Below are 17,701 nucleotides of genomic sequence, written 5' to 3'. Positions count from 1 at the left end.
TCCCTATGCATATAAATATCTTTTGATGCATGTAATACTGTTTCCTTGAAAGTTATTGGAATGCCCTTCAGTAGGGGGGCTTAATCTTCTTATGGTAGACCAGTAATACTTTTAGAAAAGCTACTTTACTACTTCCAAATTAACTAAACTCCATCCCACTCAAAAATACAACATTCACAGATTATAATGAAATAGGTCAATTTTTAATAACGTACCTGATCTATTATTTGCTTTATTGTATGAAGGCGAATAATGCCAGAGCTACGTTGGTCAGTTCCAGCATCTCGTGGTTCGCTTTCTATTCATGACATCAGAGGACAAAAACAAAACATCAAATGTGCATTGGTTAGACCAGTTTCTCAACTACTGGGCACTACCACATGCTGGGCTCTGTAATACTTAGTTATAGGGGCTGTCCTGTGCTAGGGCCTGTTCAGCAGCATTTCTGGCCACCTCCTGCTACATGCCTCTTGTCCATATTATGACCAATAAAAATGTCTCCAGGAGTGGCCAGTATCCTCAGTGAGACAGAACTGCCCCTGACTGAGTGCCACTGGGTTAGATTAACACTTCCCAACAATTCTGGGATTAGAGAAGGCAAGTAAGGCACTCGCTTCAAGAGCAGTATTCAATGGGGTGCCAAAAAACCTCAGCAATCAAGTAACACTTTGCTGCAATATGTTTGAAAGATCAAAATTAATAATCTACAATAATCTGTAAGTGAAAGGAGTAAAAATTATTTAAGACTGTCACTTGGGCAAGAAAAATTGTCAAACATGGCAATTCTTTCGATTGAAAATGAGATATTAAAAAGTAAATTTAGGGGCGCCTGGGTGGCTCAGTCGTTAAGCATCTGCCTTTGGCTCAGGTCGTGATCCCAGGGTCCTGGGATTGAGCTCCGCATCAGGCTCCCTGCTCAGTGGGAAGCCTGCTTCTCCCTCTCCCACTTCTTGTGTTCCCTCTCTCGCTGTGTCTCTCACTGTCAAATAAATAAATAAAATCTTTAAAAAAAAAAAAAGGTAAATTTTAAAATAATATTGATGAGCTTGTTTCCATTAAAGGAAAACAAAATTATCAATTCTATTTTGGTATAAATAAAATATTTAAACTTGAAATAATGTGAGTTTTAATATACATGTTTTTTATGTTTTCCAAAAATTTTCTAACTATGTTCTGGAAAAAGACATTAAAAAAGATGTAAAAATATGTATGAATGGACACACTTTTTTTCCTTTTGCCTAACGCTCTAGGATGGGTTGGCATGGCACTATTTCCAAATGTTTTACACATTGTAACATGCAGAGAAAATGACATTATTTGTATGGCCAACAGAGATAAACTTAGGAGGCCTCTTCTGGGTGGAGCCCCATCCAGCCACTGGGGGCTGACGAAATCAATACCTGGACAGGTCCACAACCCATCAGCAACAATGCTGTAGCAGACTGGCTGGGGAGTTCTGGGTTAGAGGCCTTTTTGGAACCTGGGAGCAGAGAAGGCTGTTAATTTGTAACTGAGACAGCCTGTGGTTTCACACTGGCAACCTGTCCCTCCCTACTGGTATATAAAATGCCAAGTGCAGCTTGAGCCAGTTACTAACCAAAAATCTCAGAGGCCCAATTTACACAAAGTTCCCCACTAAAAAGGCACAGCAATGTTTGTGACTCTGGTCACAAAGAAAGCTTGAAAGGCAAAGAGGAGCTCTGGTGTTTCAGTTCAGACAAAATCAGAGATTTGGAAGGACAAAGGTCCCACTGAAGGACAAGATGAATGACTCGAGAGAATGAGACTATTGTAAGATAAAGCTCCACGAGCAAACAGGGCAAAATTTCAAATCTGGTGAACAGAGATTTAAACAAAGAGATCAACTGGGAGTTTTGGTTGGAGAAAATGCTACTAATTCTTTAACAAAAAAGACTCTCATTGGACTCCGAGAGGATACATAACTAAGCTACCTGAATCCTTTTTAAGAGGCTGGCTGAAGTATAGAATAAACTCAATTAAAGCAATCAATTACTCCCTCACACAGAGCTTTATAAGTCTTCACACTTACTTTTCCTGAATTTATAAACGCTAAGTTTGGTTATGGGTGGGGTCACCACCAACTTCTTTAGGCCAAATGTTACCTACAAACGATGACCCAAAAAAACCTCTTCTGAAAAAACTAACAAACTGAATGGGGAATCAGAAATAAACTTCCTAAACTTGCTCAAATTTTACTATCATTTGTCTGCAAATCTTCTCAGTTTCATAAAATAAATATCCTCATTCAACTTCACCAACAACCTAAGTGAAAAGCAATATAATAAAAAAAGGCAATGCTCTGATTCTTTAAAAGTGTTAATGCGGGTCTCATCTAGTGACGGTAAGAACGACAACTACAAATGTAGGCACAACCCTTCGGAAGGCAACAGCCATCATACACAGCAGTAACCAGAAAATGCTCATGTTCTGTAGCTTATCCCTGCCTGTATTTGGGAATTCTAAGAAAATTATCATAAATATGGGAAAAGCTATATTCCTGAGGAAATAAATCCTTTGGGAAACAAAGTAGAGCAGAAACAAGCAAATAAAACAGGGACAGATTTCTGCATCCTTTATAAAAGTAAAATATAAAATTGAAACCAACTATGTATAAACAACAGAAAACTAATCAACCAAAATTTGGTTGCAGGATGGATAATAAAAAAAATAAGGTGGTATCTATTAAAAAGGAAAAGAGAATAAAGTTCCACACAAAAGTCTGCTTACAAACAGTAGTAGGGTGGAAGAAAATACAATAGGATAAAATTTAGGATGATGATGATATATGTCAAAATTAATTTTCTAAGCTTTCCAAATAGTGAATATTTCTATAATTAGAGGAAAAAAACAGTTTACGTTTTTATATAGCTTACAGCAAGCCAAAGTGGTCATAACTAAGTCTGTATATTTAAAGTACCACAATAGCTAAACTAATTAAATAATAAAAGAATCTGTAAGCAAAATCTGCTAGGCATTTAAAGCACTCTATCTTCAATATTTATATTTAACACTAACTTACTAAAAATGCCTACAATAATAACTGATGGCATGAACCATGCTTTTCTTACCCTTTTTATATACTTGTCTCTGTTAGCTCAATGACTGAAAGCACTGGACTGAAGCCAGGAAGGGTTGGGTTCAAAGTTGAGTTTTGTCACTCATTAGCTGGGTGTCATCAGGAAAGTTTAGAGTAAAGAGGTTGGTTGGTGATGGTCCCCACCACCCTAAGACTTAAGTTGCTCAACTTCAGCATGGATACACAAATTAATATTTACCCCATGGTGATATTGTCAGGATTTATTAAACAAGATTGTGTACAATTTTCATATGACGCCCAAAGCTTCATAAATGGTGATTCTTTTTATTATTAAAGGGAATTAATGGAACAAGGACACAATCAAATTTCCCTCCAAATTAAATAAACTGGGTAAACTGCAAATTTTCACTTACAGAAAGTTTTATTTCTATTAAGTGAATGGATCAGACCCATCCTTTAGAGGAGTACCAAATAAGGTAATACCCTCAACCTCATCTAAGTCCGTCTTAAGGCCACTTACTTGCAATCTGATAAATATCTGGTTCCTCTCTTGCCAGCTTTTCTCTGGCAACATCAGCTATGGGTCCAAAGATAGTTACAGGCCTCAGAAACCCAGCTGGGGAGAAAGTCAAAGAAAAAATAACACAGTTTATACTTTTTCTTTCTTAAGCACATTGACATTAAATGGTATTAAGGTTAATCTATAAAAAATAAACTACCTTCTCGAAGAACAACTCTTTCATAGGCTGGAAACTTTGTTTGAACTGGCTGAGCTGACAAATCCTCTCTGCTCTTTCGAAGATTTCTCTTGGAACTGCGAAGACCCCGGAATCTCCAGAAGTCAGCACGGTCTCCCCCAGCTGTTTTCGGAAGTGTGTACTGTACACTGGCTAACTGCTCAGCCCTGGACAAGATAGAATACAGACAGATGGATAAATATATTTAAAAAAACAAAATGGAAAAAGATCCATAGATGAAACAAAATGTCAAAATACTGGACAGAATTTTACATGCAGTTTAAATCTTAATGGCTAAACTAAGATAAAGAAGTTTTGGAGCATCTGGGGGGCTCAGTGCGTTAAGCATCCGACTCTTGATCTCAGGGTCGTGAGTTCAAGCCCCACACTGGTCTCCACACTGAGCGTGGAGCCTACTTAAAATAAAGAAAGAAATAACAAAAAAACAAAATAAAATAAAATAAAATGAGTTTGTACAACTAAGTCAGTCATAGAGTGAATTCAATGAAAACTAATTCTTCACATTGCCAAAATTTCCCAGTGGGATTCAAGTCTTCCATCATCATTTACTTAACTTATTCTATGAGAAGTATCCAAACATTCATACCTGTTCTTATTAGGGATGATGCCTCGTTCTACTTCTTTATGATTTTTGCCAATTCGAATAGCGAGCCAAGAGCCTAGTTTCCCATTGTACAAGGTATCCACAACACGGAACACTTCTCCTTTGTTAAAACTAAGTCCATAGGGAGATTCCTTTTCATATTCAAAATGGGTTCTAATATAGAAAGAATCTCCTACATCTGATTCTACAATGCGACGATAAACTAAAAGGAATCAAAACAAAAACATTATCAATAGCTAGTAAGATAAGAAATTACTCTGAATAGATAATGTGAAGATGCTGTAATAACAAAACCAACAGCATTCAACATATGTTGGATCCTTCCCCTGTGTGAGGTACCACATTAGGCATTCTATTTCATGTACAGCACCATTACCTCATGAAATAGGAATGCTTAGCACCTCCATTTTGCAGATGAGGAAAGTAATGCAGAAACAGATCAAGCAACTTGTCCAAAACCACACATAGTGCTATTTATATCATCTAACTTAATTTTGTTGCAAATATTACAAATATTCCCATTTTTCTAAATAAATGGTTCTCAAATGAGGGTAATTTTTCTCCCCCAGGGGATATTTCACAATATCTGGAGACATTTTTGATTGGGTATGTGTGCTACTGGCATCTAGTGGATAGAGGCCAGGGATGTTTCTAAGCATCCTACAATGCATGGGTCAGCTCCTACAAAAAAGAATTATTTGGCCCAAAACGACAATTAGTGCTGAGGTTGAGAAACCCTGTTCTAACTGAAAAGTGTAGCTGCCTAATCAAAGAAAATTAGGCATTCTCTTTAGTTAATGCTAACAAAAATGTATTGCTTAGACAACATTATTAAAAAATTTGGAAGCTAACTATACTTTTGTATGGTTCTGATGGCTAATAAACAACTAGGATTTTTCTATGCCTTGTGAAGAGCTGGATAGCCTTCTACTTAAACTAGAATGTCATAAAGACTGGTTCTATAATCATGCTTTCTAATGAGCATAGTGTTTAAGACTGTGCCTCTGAGTGACTTAAACTCTGACATTAACAAATTCATTTATCACTCAACTTTGAATGATTTATTTAAAAATGGAAATTAAAATCCCTATTTAAGTTCTCAGAATTCTATAAATTTTCTCCATTTTCTGACAGTATCTCACCATCTTTCTTCTTCTGAGCCAATATGGTCACTTCTTCTCCTTTAGGGAGGTCAAGTAGGAAAAGGACAGCTTCTTCTCTTATGATGTTTGTGAAATCTACATTGTTTACCTGTTAAAATATATTTCACAAATTACTCTTGGCCATATTTTAAGATTATGAAAATACTTATCTACACAGAAAAAAAAGATTCTCAGACTACCTAATTTGGAACTATCACAGCTTTCAGAGGGAAAAAACTGACTTTCCTTTGGAGAAAAATAATATAATTTAAAATACGTAGAAAGCAAATAAAATGAGTAAAGGTGTAATTTCATTTAAAGAGTAGCCACAATGCATCCTGGCATTAATGGGTCATCTACTGCAAAATCTAACCAATTTAGACCAAAAAGACAACTCCTAATTCCAAATATTTATTATTATAAACTCTCTGGCTTTAAGTTTTGAAATTATAAATTCCACGAATGTAACTTAAAACTAATATAATGTTGTATACCAATATACCTCAACAAAAAAAGATTTTCTTTAATTTCCTGTGAATTTAGTAATAGAGTCTTACTTTTTACTAGTCTCTGAAAAAGAAGTCAGAAGGAAGTAAGATAAAAAGAAACAGGGTATGCATTGTCCCAACTCTGTAAGAGCATCTGTATGATGTAGGCTCAATGTCTGCAAGGTCAGTATGTACTTATATCAGAAGCTCTTAAGGACCAAAGGAAACTTATCAAAATGTTACTGGTGACTATATGCAGGATCACAGGTAGATTTTCTTCTTTTTACCTTTTGAAAATTTTCCCCATTAAAAAAAAAATTAACATGCACTACTTTTATGATATAAAACAAAAGCAAATTATTAAGAAATAATTTTAAAATAATGTACATAAGGGTGCCTGGCTGGCTCAGTTGGTAGAGCATGTGACTCTTGAGCTCAGGGTTGTGAGTTTGAGCCCCATGTTGGGGGTAGAGCCTACTTAAAAAGGAAAATAACAGCTTTAAAAAAATAAAATAAAATGATGTATGTATGCCCTGATTATTTCAAATAGGATATGAGGTGGTTAAGAGATAGGTCTGTTTAATTTCTTTAGTATAGTGAACATCATTCTCCATGTTGTGTCTGAGTACAATGTAAGTATCACCAGGAGGAATGAAAGTACAGTGTCAGATGGAAGCCAGTAAGTCAAAGATGATAGCTTGACTTTCACAGAAGTCTGAAGGGAAAGGACAGATGGAAGACAATGGCCACAGCAGCTGGCACAGTGGGGAGGGGACTCAGGCAGAGCTCAAAGTGAAGATTCTGATGGTGGGCTGCTGACATGAGCCCTCAAAATCGAGATGGAGACCTGTAGCAAGAGAGAAGCAGGGAGCTGCTGACATTCTCCAAGCTTTAGAAGAACCATTAAGGAAGACTGGAAAAGAATTTACAAGATTAAAAGAGCACTAGAATGACAAGTGTTAGGGAATCTAAGGAAGAAAGGACTTCAAGAAACATTACTTAAGACAGTCAAAACACTGCTAGGAAATAAAGGAAAACGAGGGCTGAGGGTGCCATTAGGTCGATGATGGCTTATGAAACTTCAGATTGAGTAGTGGTTATGATGGAAGTCAGACGATAAAACTTCAGGACAGTGATGACTGAAAAGGAAGCAGGGTAGGGACTGACAACAATTTCAACAGCAAAAGGAGAGAAGTAAGACAGTAAGACAGGATGAACGAAGAGCCAGAGGAGAGGGAAAGAGAAAAACATGAGCAAAGCAGCAAGGTTCTGATCTGGAGACTGAATCCAGGACAGGGGGCAGGAGGTAGCCAAATGCAGGAAGACCTGAACAGAAGTGGCAATGACAGTCTGCGCTGGAGAGGTGGAGCAAACAGGAACTCACATTTAATAGATGATGATCTTCTGGTTAAAACAGGACATAGTTTATCTGCCAACAGATTTGGATGTTTTAAGGAGACAGATAAAGATGATACTATATGACTGGACAGCATCGCTTACGGCAAAGATAGAAAAACAACAACATCAAAAGAAAAGAGACCACACCTAAGCTGGGCTTTCTGACTCCTGTAACTGGTCCTGTCTCTTGTGGGGTATGAAGCTTCAGAGCCAAGGCAGCTGACACATTTGCCCGATGGACACCCCATTTCCTTGCATGTGAGCCATCCCCAGGGTAAAGAAAGTCCCACAGAGCTATGTGGACTGCTGCAAGGACTGCTCCCTCTCCCATGGGAGAGGAACAACTGGTGGTAAGTTGTGGCCCATGTCAGTCTTGCCAGCCTGAATGTCTAGTTGAACTTAAAAAGACTACTTGGTGGATATTATACGGATCTAAGGCCAATTTTTTTTTTTTTTTGGTAGGTTCTACGAACATCAGAGATTAAAATGAAACCAGAGGATCACACTGTGTAGTTACACATATCACAGCAATAAACAAGAGCAAATGCAGAAATGGGAAGGGACGAGGCCAATACAACCAAGACCAGACGGATTCCTCATCTGAATGGTTATTTGGTTCAAAAGACTGTGACTTAAGATTACAACTGAATTATAATAATAGGTTTGCTGTATTTGATGTCTTTCTCTAAAGATCTAAGTACTTTCAAACCATATCTCTGATATACTGACATACCCTGAGAATTTGATCACCCTCTTCTAAGCCTTCTTTGGCTGCAGGGCTATCTTCTAGAACACCAGCTACAAATATTCCAACATCATTTCCACCAGCCAGGCGCAGACCCACACTATCTCCTTTTCTGAATTTTACCAATTTCATGCTGGGCCTGTTAAAACAAATATTTTATTTGAAACGGTTAAAAGAAGCTTGAAAAGTTACAGTAAACTGCTACAATGAAAACCACACTCAGAATGAAACAAAGGACCATCATCTCTGAAATTCCCCTCATACCACTAATTTACTGAATACAATTTAGTATTAGAATTCCAAATCAGCTTTACTGGCACTTTCTTTTATTCTCTGATTAATAAGTTTTAAAATATCTGAATTTAATATGCAATTATGGTTTTACAACTAATTTATAAAACTACTTTATAAAAACAATGTTTTCCCAACTCTTAGTGTCTTGGATGCATGTGGGGCATTTGCAATGGTTAAAAACATCTTCCTTTTTTTCCATTCCAATTCATATCATATCATCTATACAGAATAACTGAGAAGTACTGTTTTTCAAAGGTAGAAACTGAGGCATAAATTGACAAATTTTCCTAATACCAGGGAATCAAAATGAATCTCCAAGCATTGTGATCGCCACATCCAAGAGATAGTGGTTTTTAAACTTGGCAGTTGGTGTACTCTGACACAGATCACTTACTCTGCAGTCCCTTTGAATTTTAAATAAAAAACTTATCATCCTTCAGCCTTTCTGGATTAGTCACATATTCAATCTCTGCCCTTTTCTTACTAGACAGAGAATGGAAAAAGAACTAATGTATGCACGTTCTTTTATAATCAGTGTAGTGCCAAAACCTTGTGATAGTCCTGAAATAAAAACTAAAGGATGTCTTAGAAGAATGGGTAGGGAGAAACGGTAATTACAAACTACGCTTTAAGGTAATTAATTACAAATTACATACATAATTACAAATTACCCATCTAGGTTTCCGTAACTCTCCCGCTTTTCTAGTCAAGAAGACACACAATTCTATTACCTATTCTGACATGAAGTGCAGAAAAAGTCCCTTTCCTCTTAATTCACTAAGTAACAATGAACAAATGATTAGAAGCCAATGAAAGTAAAAAACACAAATCAAATAAATGAATAAATGAGTTGAGGAAAGAGGGGAGGGGGTCTAATTCTTTTAAAACAACTAAAGACCACCTTAAGCTTTTAGATCTTATAAGGTATTCACACGTGTCCCATTTCCTTACCTAGAATGACCATTTACCACATGTAAACACCAGAGCCTGTAGGTTAGATGAAGTCACTCACTGTCAGGGTTGGTGGCACCCTTGGTCCCTCCATGAAAGTACTGGCCAGTGTTACCATGGGCCATGTGAATCACTTAGCTGTGATAGTGTCCACTTTTCCAGGTCCTCTCCCAAACCAACTGTACAGAGAGTTTTAAACACTTCCTCAAAGTCCTTGAGACTCCAGGTCCCTGGTAGTCCTTTTGTAACACGGACTGATCTAGTAAAAATCATTGATTGTAGTCTGCATCCCTTAGTAAAATCTGTCTTTTTAAAGGAGAGCTTTAGGCCCAGTCTCAGTGTCATGTACCCCAGATGACTGACATTTTATATTCTGCTTTACCGGCGTTACATCAACTACTTGCAATAACAAAAAGTAAATCCATTAACCACTTCTGTCCCAAATCCAGTCACTGGATTTGAATGAATAACCAAATGTTTCCTGGCTCAGCCCACAACCTCAAATCCTCTTTAGTGTCTGTTCTTCAGGGGTCTCTTGAGAAATAGGTCTCTGGAATTAATCATCCCAGTTTTCTTAAACCTTAAAGAGTTATAAAATCTTTCAAGCAATTCTGAAGAAAAGGAAAAAGGAAACTATTCCTTCGTAATTTATAAAATTTTGAATTATCAGTTATCTGATATTAACACAATATATCATTTTAATCTTGTGTCTTACCCATCTATTTCAGTTCTTTCTCTCTATCTAGCTGGGTCTTGCAGTAACAACCCAATTTCCTTAAGCAAAGAAAGGTAAGAGCAGGGGGGGTCTACTCACTTAAAAGTTTGGTTATTTTGAATTACTCACATCATGTCCCTTTCACCACACAGGCAACAAAAGACTAATTTGATGATCAAGATGGTTTGAAATTTACATCTCAATCTCATTAAGTATAAAACAGAACAGTAAAAGGTGTGGAATATAAAAAACATACTTTTGAGTTGCTAACTAATCTAGAACAGGTTTTCAACCAAGGGTGATTCTGTCCCCAAGAAACATTTGGCAAAGTCTGGAGACATTTTTGGGTGTTACAACTGGGAGGTGCTACTGGCAGCTGGTAGTCAGGGATGCTGCTCAACATTCCACAATGTGAAGGACAGTCCACCACAATAAACAAGGACCCAACCCAAAATGTCAACAGTGTTAAAATGGAGAAACACTGGTGTTTGTTTTTTTAAATGCTAGGGCAATAGAAAACTCGTGAAAATTCTGATTTCTAAGCAGAAAACAATTTTTTGATTTTTGTAATTCCCAACCTAAAAACTAGGTAGGTGACAGTGGTGAGAAAGTCAACATCCAAAGTTTCTTTTTTGTTCTCTAATCTCTAATTCTATCATATAAATAATGTGAAATAAGACCTTAATCATAGCATTAAGTGGTATACACCCTTTTAAAAAGGATATGCAATATGGTTCTCAATTGAATTCTCACTTTAAATAATGCTGAATAATGGACAGAGAAGACAACACAAGTTTATAATCGCATTACCGGAGAATCCCATCTTCATGAGTTGAATTAGGTAGGACACCATCAGACGGACTGACAGGTAAATCCACATCTGGTTGTCCAACTTGAGCATACACAGGCTTTGGTTCTAAAAGAAAGAAAATTTAAAAATTGTGCAAAAATAATGTAAGCAACCGGAAAATACCAAACAATAAAAAGCCCGCAAAATATATATATAAGAATTCATCAACAAAAATATAAGCTCAGAAAACCTGATAAGGTACATATATATTATATATTTTAAAGTACAGAGTACAGTTATAAATTCTGATGTCTTTATAGCAAGTATGCACATTACATGGTTACCTGTGCCTTCCAAAGCTTCAGCTGTTAGGGTCTGAAAAATCTGTGGGTGGGGGACAGGGAGAGGAGGAAGAAGAGGAAAAAGAGAAGAAGAGAGAATCCCTACATTTCTTTAAGACAGTCAAAGCAGCCTTCTTCACTGTGGTAAAATTTGTTTTCAAATATCTACATTCTTGCTACTGAACAAGCAGAGTAAAAAGATTTGAGAGAAGAAACTGAGAGACAATAGAACCCAAATCTCCTGGCCTTTCAAGCAAATGGATCTTGTCTGGTCTCACATACATCTCTACAGTGTATAACTTATAGCGTTTATGAAAACACTTTCAATAGGTAAAATAACTTAAAAATTTTTCTTAAGCCAATCTAATATTTCTCCTAAATAAGCAGTGGTGAAGAACAACTTTACTCATTGTGAATAGCTGCTAACTATGAATAATTTCTATCCAGAAAAATTTTTTAAAAACTCATGAAAGCCTACTGATCCATGCCAACTTCATACCCATAAGGAATATGTTGTAAGTCAAATACAGAAAAATTCAAACACACATATTAGGAGAAGCAGTAGTAGTAACTGTAGAAGTAACAATAACCATAATCACTGAAACATCTTTAAATTGTCTGTAAATTCTGACAATTATTTTATTTAATCTGATTGCAAATGTTTTCTGAATGTAGTATTTTGCTAGGCTTACCTGGAAGAGTGGGTGCTTGTTTCTCATTTCTCTCAACTACAACTTCTTCTACCGTTTTAGGTGTATGATCATCCGCATGCTTCACAGGAGTTGAGACAGCCCCGGGTTTAGAAATTCTCTCTTCCTCTCTGCTCCGGAGACTACACATTATTTTGTAAAATTTAAAAAATTATGAGCATAAAGATGATTGTGAAAATCATTTGTAAGAGAACAGTCTAAGAACAATCAAGCAAACTTTGAAAAACAATGACAAGGGATTTGCTCTAACAGCTATCAAAATATTATAAAAACCTAGTAAAACTAGAGTGGTACTGCCACAGAAATAGAAAAACAGATCAAAGTTACAAAACAGAAAATAGATGAATCTATCCCCAGTAGTAAAATTTATTATGGAAGTGGCAGTTCAAAATTGTCAGAAAAGAACATGTTATTTATTTAATAAATGATGTTAGGACAAATGTCCACAAATTTAGAAAGATTAGATCTCTATGCATATTAATGACAAAAATACGATTTCAGATGGAATTTAAGTCCAAAACGTATTTTTTAAAAATCTGTATCATCGAAAATAGTGGACTGTGAAAAGTAAAACTCAAGGCACAAAAACCCTCATACACCAACAACAGTGATTACATAGAAATGCAGGTAATTAAAATATATATATATATATTATTTTTTGGTTATGCCAAATGAAATGAGGTTTTTTAGTTCAAACAGCTGAAATACGAGCTATTTCATATAGTTCGACCTCAGATATGTAATGAGTTTAATACCTTCATATTTACATACTGACCAATTTATATATTGGCCTAACAACACATATATATTTGTATATATATGTATTTGATATTTAGAACATATAAGGAACTATAAATCAGTTTAAAGGAGACAACTCAAGAGAAAAATGAGTATTAGGAAGAGACAATTCACCAAAAATATATACAAATAACAATAAACATGAAAATATGTTCACACTCACTAGTAACTAGGAAAATGCACATTAAAATAGAGCTTTTAATTATCTCATCATTCATGCGACCTTTCTCACAATAATATAAAACACGGGGAAGGACATGGAGAAACAGGTACTCACACAGGGATGGTAAAATAAATGTAAATAAGTACAACTATTTAAGGGCAAAATGGGAGTTACTTATTGAAACAAAAAAGGCAAACATGCAAAAACCTGTAATTCCACTTCTAGGTTTATCCTAGAGAAACACATACATGTCCAAGAATGCATTTTTCCCAAACTTTTTGTTATGGAAAATTCCAAACACGCATAGTAATGCAGAGAACAGTATCATAAAAATCTCGTGTATTTCAAAAATTTTCAACATTCTATCAGCAATTCAATTTGAGGCTAACAGTACCTTAACACCCAAACCTTGACAATGACAGGACAAACAGAGAAAACAATAAATATTTTAAACTATAAATGGAGGAAAAACTTCTAAATAAAATGCTAGCTAAGGGAATATAGTAATGTAGTAAAAGATCATTTTACAATGATCACAGCAGGGTTATTTCACAAGTATATGGCTGGCTTAACATTAGGAATCTATCACATAATTCATTATTACATCCAAATATTACAAGAAAAAAGTATCGGTCAAACAGGAATGTGAAAAAAAATTCATCAGCCATTCCTAACAAAAATCACAAATAAAGCAAAAATACAGGCAATACAATTAATAATGAGACTATTTTCCAAAACCAAAAGCCAAGACCATATTAAACAGGGAAATGCTGAATGTATTTACACTAAAATCAGTAATAACACACAGTGATACCTGCCAATACTATGGTTATTTATCACTATTTTGAAGACTCAGATGATATAATCATGAGATAATAGGCTTGAAATACTGAGGAGAATTTTAGTGAGTATAAAAGAATACAAAACAAATTATATAAAGAAAATTATAATTACATTAAAAAAAATCAACAGACTTTCCTCAATGTCCTCTATAATCAGAAGAAATGAAAGGGAAAAGTATGCCAGCAACAATAGCATCAGAAACTGTAAAACGCCTGGAGAGAATCTGTACAATCTTAGATTGGGGGAGATTTCCCCAAATAAGTAAGATAAACATCCAGAAGCCATAAAGATGAAAACATTTCACTTTTAAAAATGTTTAATTGCACAGGAAAAGGTATTATAAAGACTTATATTTACAACGCACTCCCCAAAAGAGCTCCTATTGACTGATGAAGAAATGAAAAAGAACAACACAACAGAAAAATGAGCAACAGAAATGAACCTAGCAATTCACTAAGGAAGCAATACTATATATATAATACTATAATACTATAATAATAATAATCTCATAAAAGATGCTCAGCTCCAGTAATCAGGAAACCATCAATTGAAAATAAGGAGTTACCAATTTGCAACCATCAGATTGGTAAATATGGAATTCTGAGAAACAAGTGTAGTCTCAAACATTACTTCTGGAAAGTAATCGGCATTATCCATGAAAATTTAAAAATAATACCAATATACTCTTTAATGACTTCAGAAATAAAAAGAGCCAGTATATGAAATCATGGACAAAGATGCTTATACAACAGTGATTGCACAAAGACCTAGAAACAGAATTTCCATAATATGTAAAGTTTCTCATCAAAAGAATAAGATGGAAGGATGTTCACCCTGTATTGTTAAGTAAAATTAATTAGCTGGAAAATAGTGTGCAGAGTCTGACCTTTTTTAATTAATTAAAAACACACACAGAACAACCTTCTTGGGTCCCCTACCTCCTCGGGAGCTTTGTATATCTCACTTTGCTATCACTCAATAAACCTTGCTTTGCTGCCCACAAAAAAATAGTATGATATAATATAATAATAAAATCACAAACTCTATGATACTTTTATTTGTAAAAGTATGTGTAAGTACGAAGAAAGGTTTAATTCAAGAGCAGTGGGAAATGGGGTAAGGTGGAGTTGACCTATTTTACTCATTCTAATAAGCATATGTTGCTTTTATAATTGAAGACAAAAACTAACATATTAAAATAAGTTACAATGAAAGAGAGCTATATGTAAAGCCACGAGAATAACTCTGACACAAGATGTGAAGCACAAACTGCAGAGTATCTATGGTGTGACATCAAGAGGTGTCTCCATAGCTCTATACAAACACACATGCATGCACATGCCCACATGGAGAAAGACCTAGATAGGTATAACCAAACAGGCAACAGTGTTTCCCCCGAGAGGGAGAAGTAGACAAAACCGAACCCAAGTGGAATTTGAGGTCTACCTATACTATTTCAATTTTTACAACAAAGAATATGTACATATTACTTACGGAGTGAAGATTGAAATGTTTTAAAATATTTTAAAACAATGTTCATTTTAAAATAATGTTTATATTTTTAAATGTAATTAAGTCTAACTTTAAACAAAGAATTTGGTTCTATTAATGCATATTATTAGCAGTCTCTTATCAAGAAAAAGTTTCTTCAGTTACCCTCCTGAAAAGATAAAACATAGGCATTTTTCATAGTTTCTATTTTCTATTCACTTAACTATTCTATGCGGGTGTACTCTAGTTTTAAGTTATGTATATTAATATGAGCTGCACGTAGGTAAAACAGTCTTTTAGGAAGAACTATAAAAGTCAAGGTATTTTCTAAATCAAACCAGAATGAACTATTTTTAATCATAAAAGGTCAAAATTTTTAGCCACTGCTTATGTAATAAAATCTCATGTACAATTAGTCCAAGAATAAATACAATTAAGCTTTATCCCCAAACTGCTCTAGGCACCTCGTAAAGGGCAGTAGAAAATAGAAGATTCTCCTTATATTCTTTATTTTGCATTAAAAAATGCAAATGATGTATTACAAATATGAACATTTTAAAGAGAATGAGATTAAAGAATGCATAATTTTAATAGTTTTACAGATTTATTGCTCTGCAACAAGCAAATTTTAAACTGCTTTAAAAAGATCTAAAAACAAATATTTACAATTGATTTTCTTTCTTATAACTTAAACTTCCTAAATTTAAAATGACTGACATTAATGATAACTACCATCTTGGTAACTTAGAATCAATTATAATACTTTAATGTAAACATCCTCCGTAATGATAACCAACAAGTTTTCATTTGTTGTGCAATAGGGCTCCATCACATAAAACTGCCAGTATTTTCATCTTCGGTTAATTATCATCCCGTATTGCCCATCACCTTTTTTCTTCCCCCTGTAACAACTGTTATGACTTAAATAACATTTCAGGTGGATGGAACTCATATTATTCTATGAAATCTTTCATACAATTAATATTTGGAGTATTACTACTCTTTTTAGTGCATTTCTGTTATCTACCAAAAGATGGAGGCATTATTCAATAATACACGTAGATCAGGAGCAGTGTTGTTAACAGGATTATGAAGCAAGTCATCTATGTAATTGTAAATTTTCTAAAATCCATATTAAATGAAATGAGGTAAAATCAGTGAATACACTTTATTTAACCCATTACATCCAAAATACTATTTCATTAGGTAATGAAATTATTAATGAGGTAATTTACATCTTTTTGTGTGTGCTCAGTCATCAAAATCCAATGTGTTATTTCACACTTAAAATACATCTCAATTTGGACTGGCCACATTTCAAACACTCAGCAACCACATGTGGCTAGCTAGTAGCAACGATGTTGGGCAATGCAGATCTACAGTTACAGTACAGGAATAAAATAATCAAATTTTCCAAACATTTAAAAAGTTCTATTATGAGCAAATGTGATCATTACGTCTACTACAAGACAAAAACTGAATTCATCTATAATCAGTGGCGCTTATCAAAAGAAACTGGCGAGGCTGTGACATTGAAAACACATTTTCCTCAAATCTTCCGTACATGATTCTACCCAACTGGCTCTGAAATAATATCTAAGTTTTACCAAAAAAAAAAAAAAAAAATTTTTTTTTTTTTTTTTTTTTTTTTTGCTATTAAGAGGAAGGCTGACTTTATACAAAAACCACTTCTGTCCTGAGTCAGCCTCATGTTTATCCACATACTCTGGCTCCGAGTAGCCGAGATGGACATTTCAGACATTCTCAAGGACCTCAAGATCCTCTTGAGGGCATTTCTGTTTTTCCCCTGGAGGGTAGGAGACAGGGTTTATTTTCCAGAGTTTTCATTTGTACATCAATCTAATGGCAGTGATCCATTTATCTAGAAGCTCTGGGCTGGTTAAAAACTCTATGGAAGACAGTTGTTAAGAGATGGTGTGGAACACGGTCTCTGAAGAGTTTTTAACAGTTCACATAAATGAATTCATTGTAAACAGCCTTCTTTAAGCCTTATCCAGGCAACTGTGTAAACTGGGTAGCAGAGTAACATACACTCTTACCAGATCAGCAAGGAATAACAAATTGTTTTAAGTGAAAAACTTCAGGTATAAGTAAAATCACAAGCGTTTGGGCCTATAGGTAGAGGGCAGGTGGCTCGGTCAGGGGATCTCCCTCTGGGTTCTGGTGTGTGTCCCCTCAGCAGGCTCCTGCAGCACATAGCAGTCAGCAGTTTTCCCCAGTGGCTCCCTAGGATGGTTTTGCAGTAAAGGTCTCTCACAAGATACTTGCCCAGGAAACTCCTGTTCCAAGCACTCTACAGGGAAAAGTTCCTGCAAGTTCTTCTGGTGACACACCACAGCCAAATTCTCTGCCATTCAGTGAGCCATGCACGGGTGTACCTTTTCCAACATG

The 17,701-nt window shown here is 35.3% G+C and overlaps 1 protein-coding gene across 8 annotated transcripts in view; it reads right to left on the bottom strand.

Moving 5' to 3' along the window:
• TJP1 (tight junction protein 1) overlaps nt 1-17,701 on the bottom strand; it is a 238,411-nt gene that overhangs the window by 25,652 nt on the left and 195,058 nt on the right. For all 8 annotated transcript variants that reach the window (XM_036084744.2, XM_036084742.2, XM_036084743.2 and 5 more), the window contains 8 exons: nt 11,977-12,116; nt 10,964-11,069; nt 8,182-8,332; nt 5,563-5,671; nt 4,403-4,622; nt 3,778-3,962; nt 3,579-3,674; nt 216-298 (listed from right to left, as the gene is read on the bottom strand). In XM_036084744.2, coding sequence (XP_035940637.2) covers nt 216-298; nt 3,579-3,674; nt 3,778-3,962; nt 4,403-4,622; nt 5,563-5,671; nt 8,182-8,332; nt 10,964-11,069; nt 11,977-12,116 — 1,090 coding nt within the window. The remainder of the gene's footprint in view (nt 1-215; nt 299-3,578; nt 3,675-3,777; nt 3,963-4,402; nt 4,623-5,562; nt 5,672-8,181; nt 8,333-10,963; nt 11,070-11,976; nt 12,117-17,701) is intronic.

This window comes from Halichoerus grypus, chromosome 8 (genome assembly GCF_964656455.1).
Source record: "Halichoerus grypus chromosome 8, mHalGry1.hap1.1, whole genome shotgun sequence".
NCBI lineage: Eukaryota > Metazoa > Chordata > Mammalia > Carnivora > Phocidae > Halichoerus > Halichoerus grypus.
The sequence above is the reverse complement of the archived record's forward strand: the minus strand, read 5'-3'. Positions and strand labels throughout refer to the sequence as shown.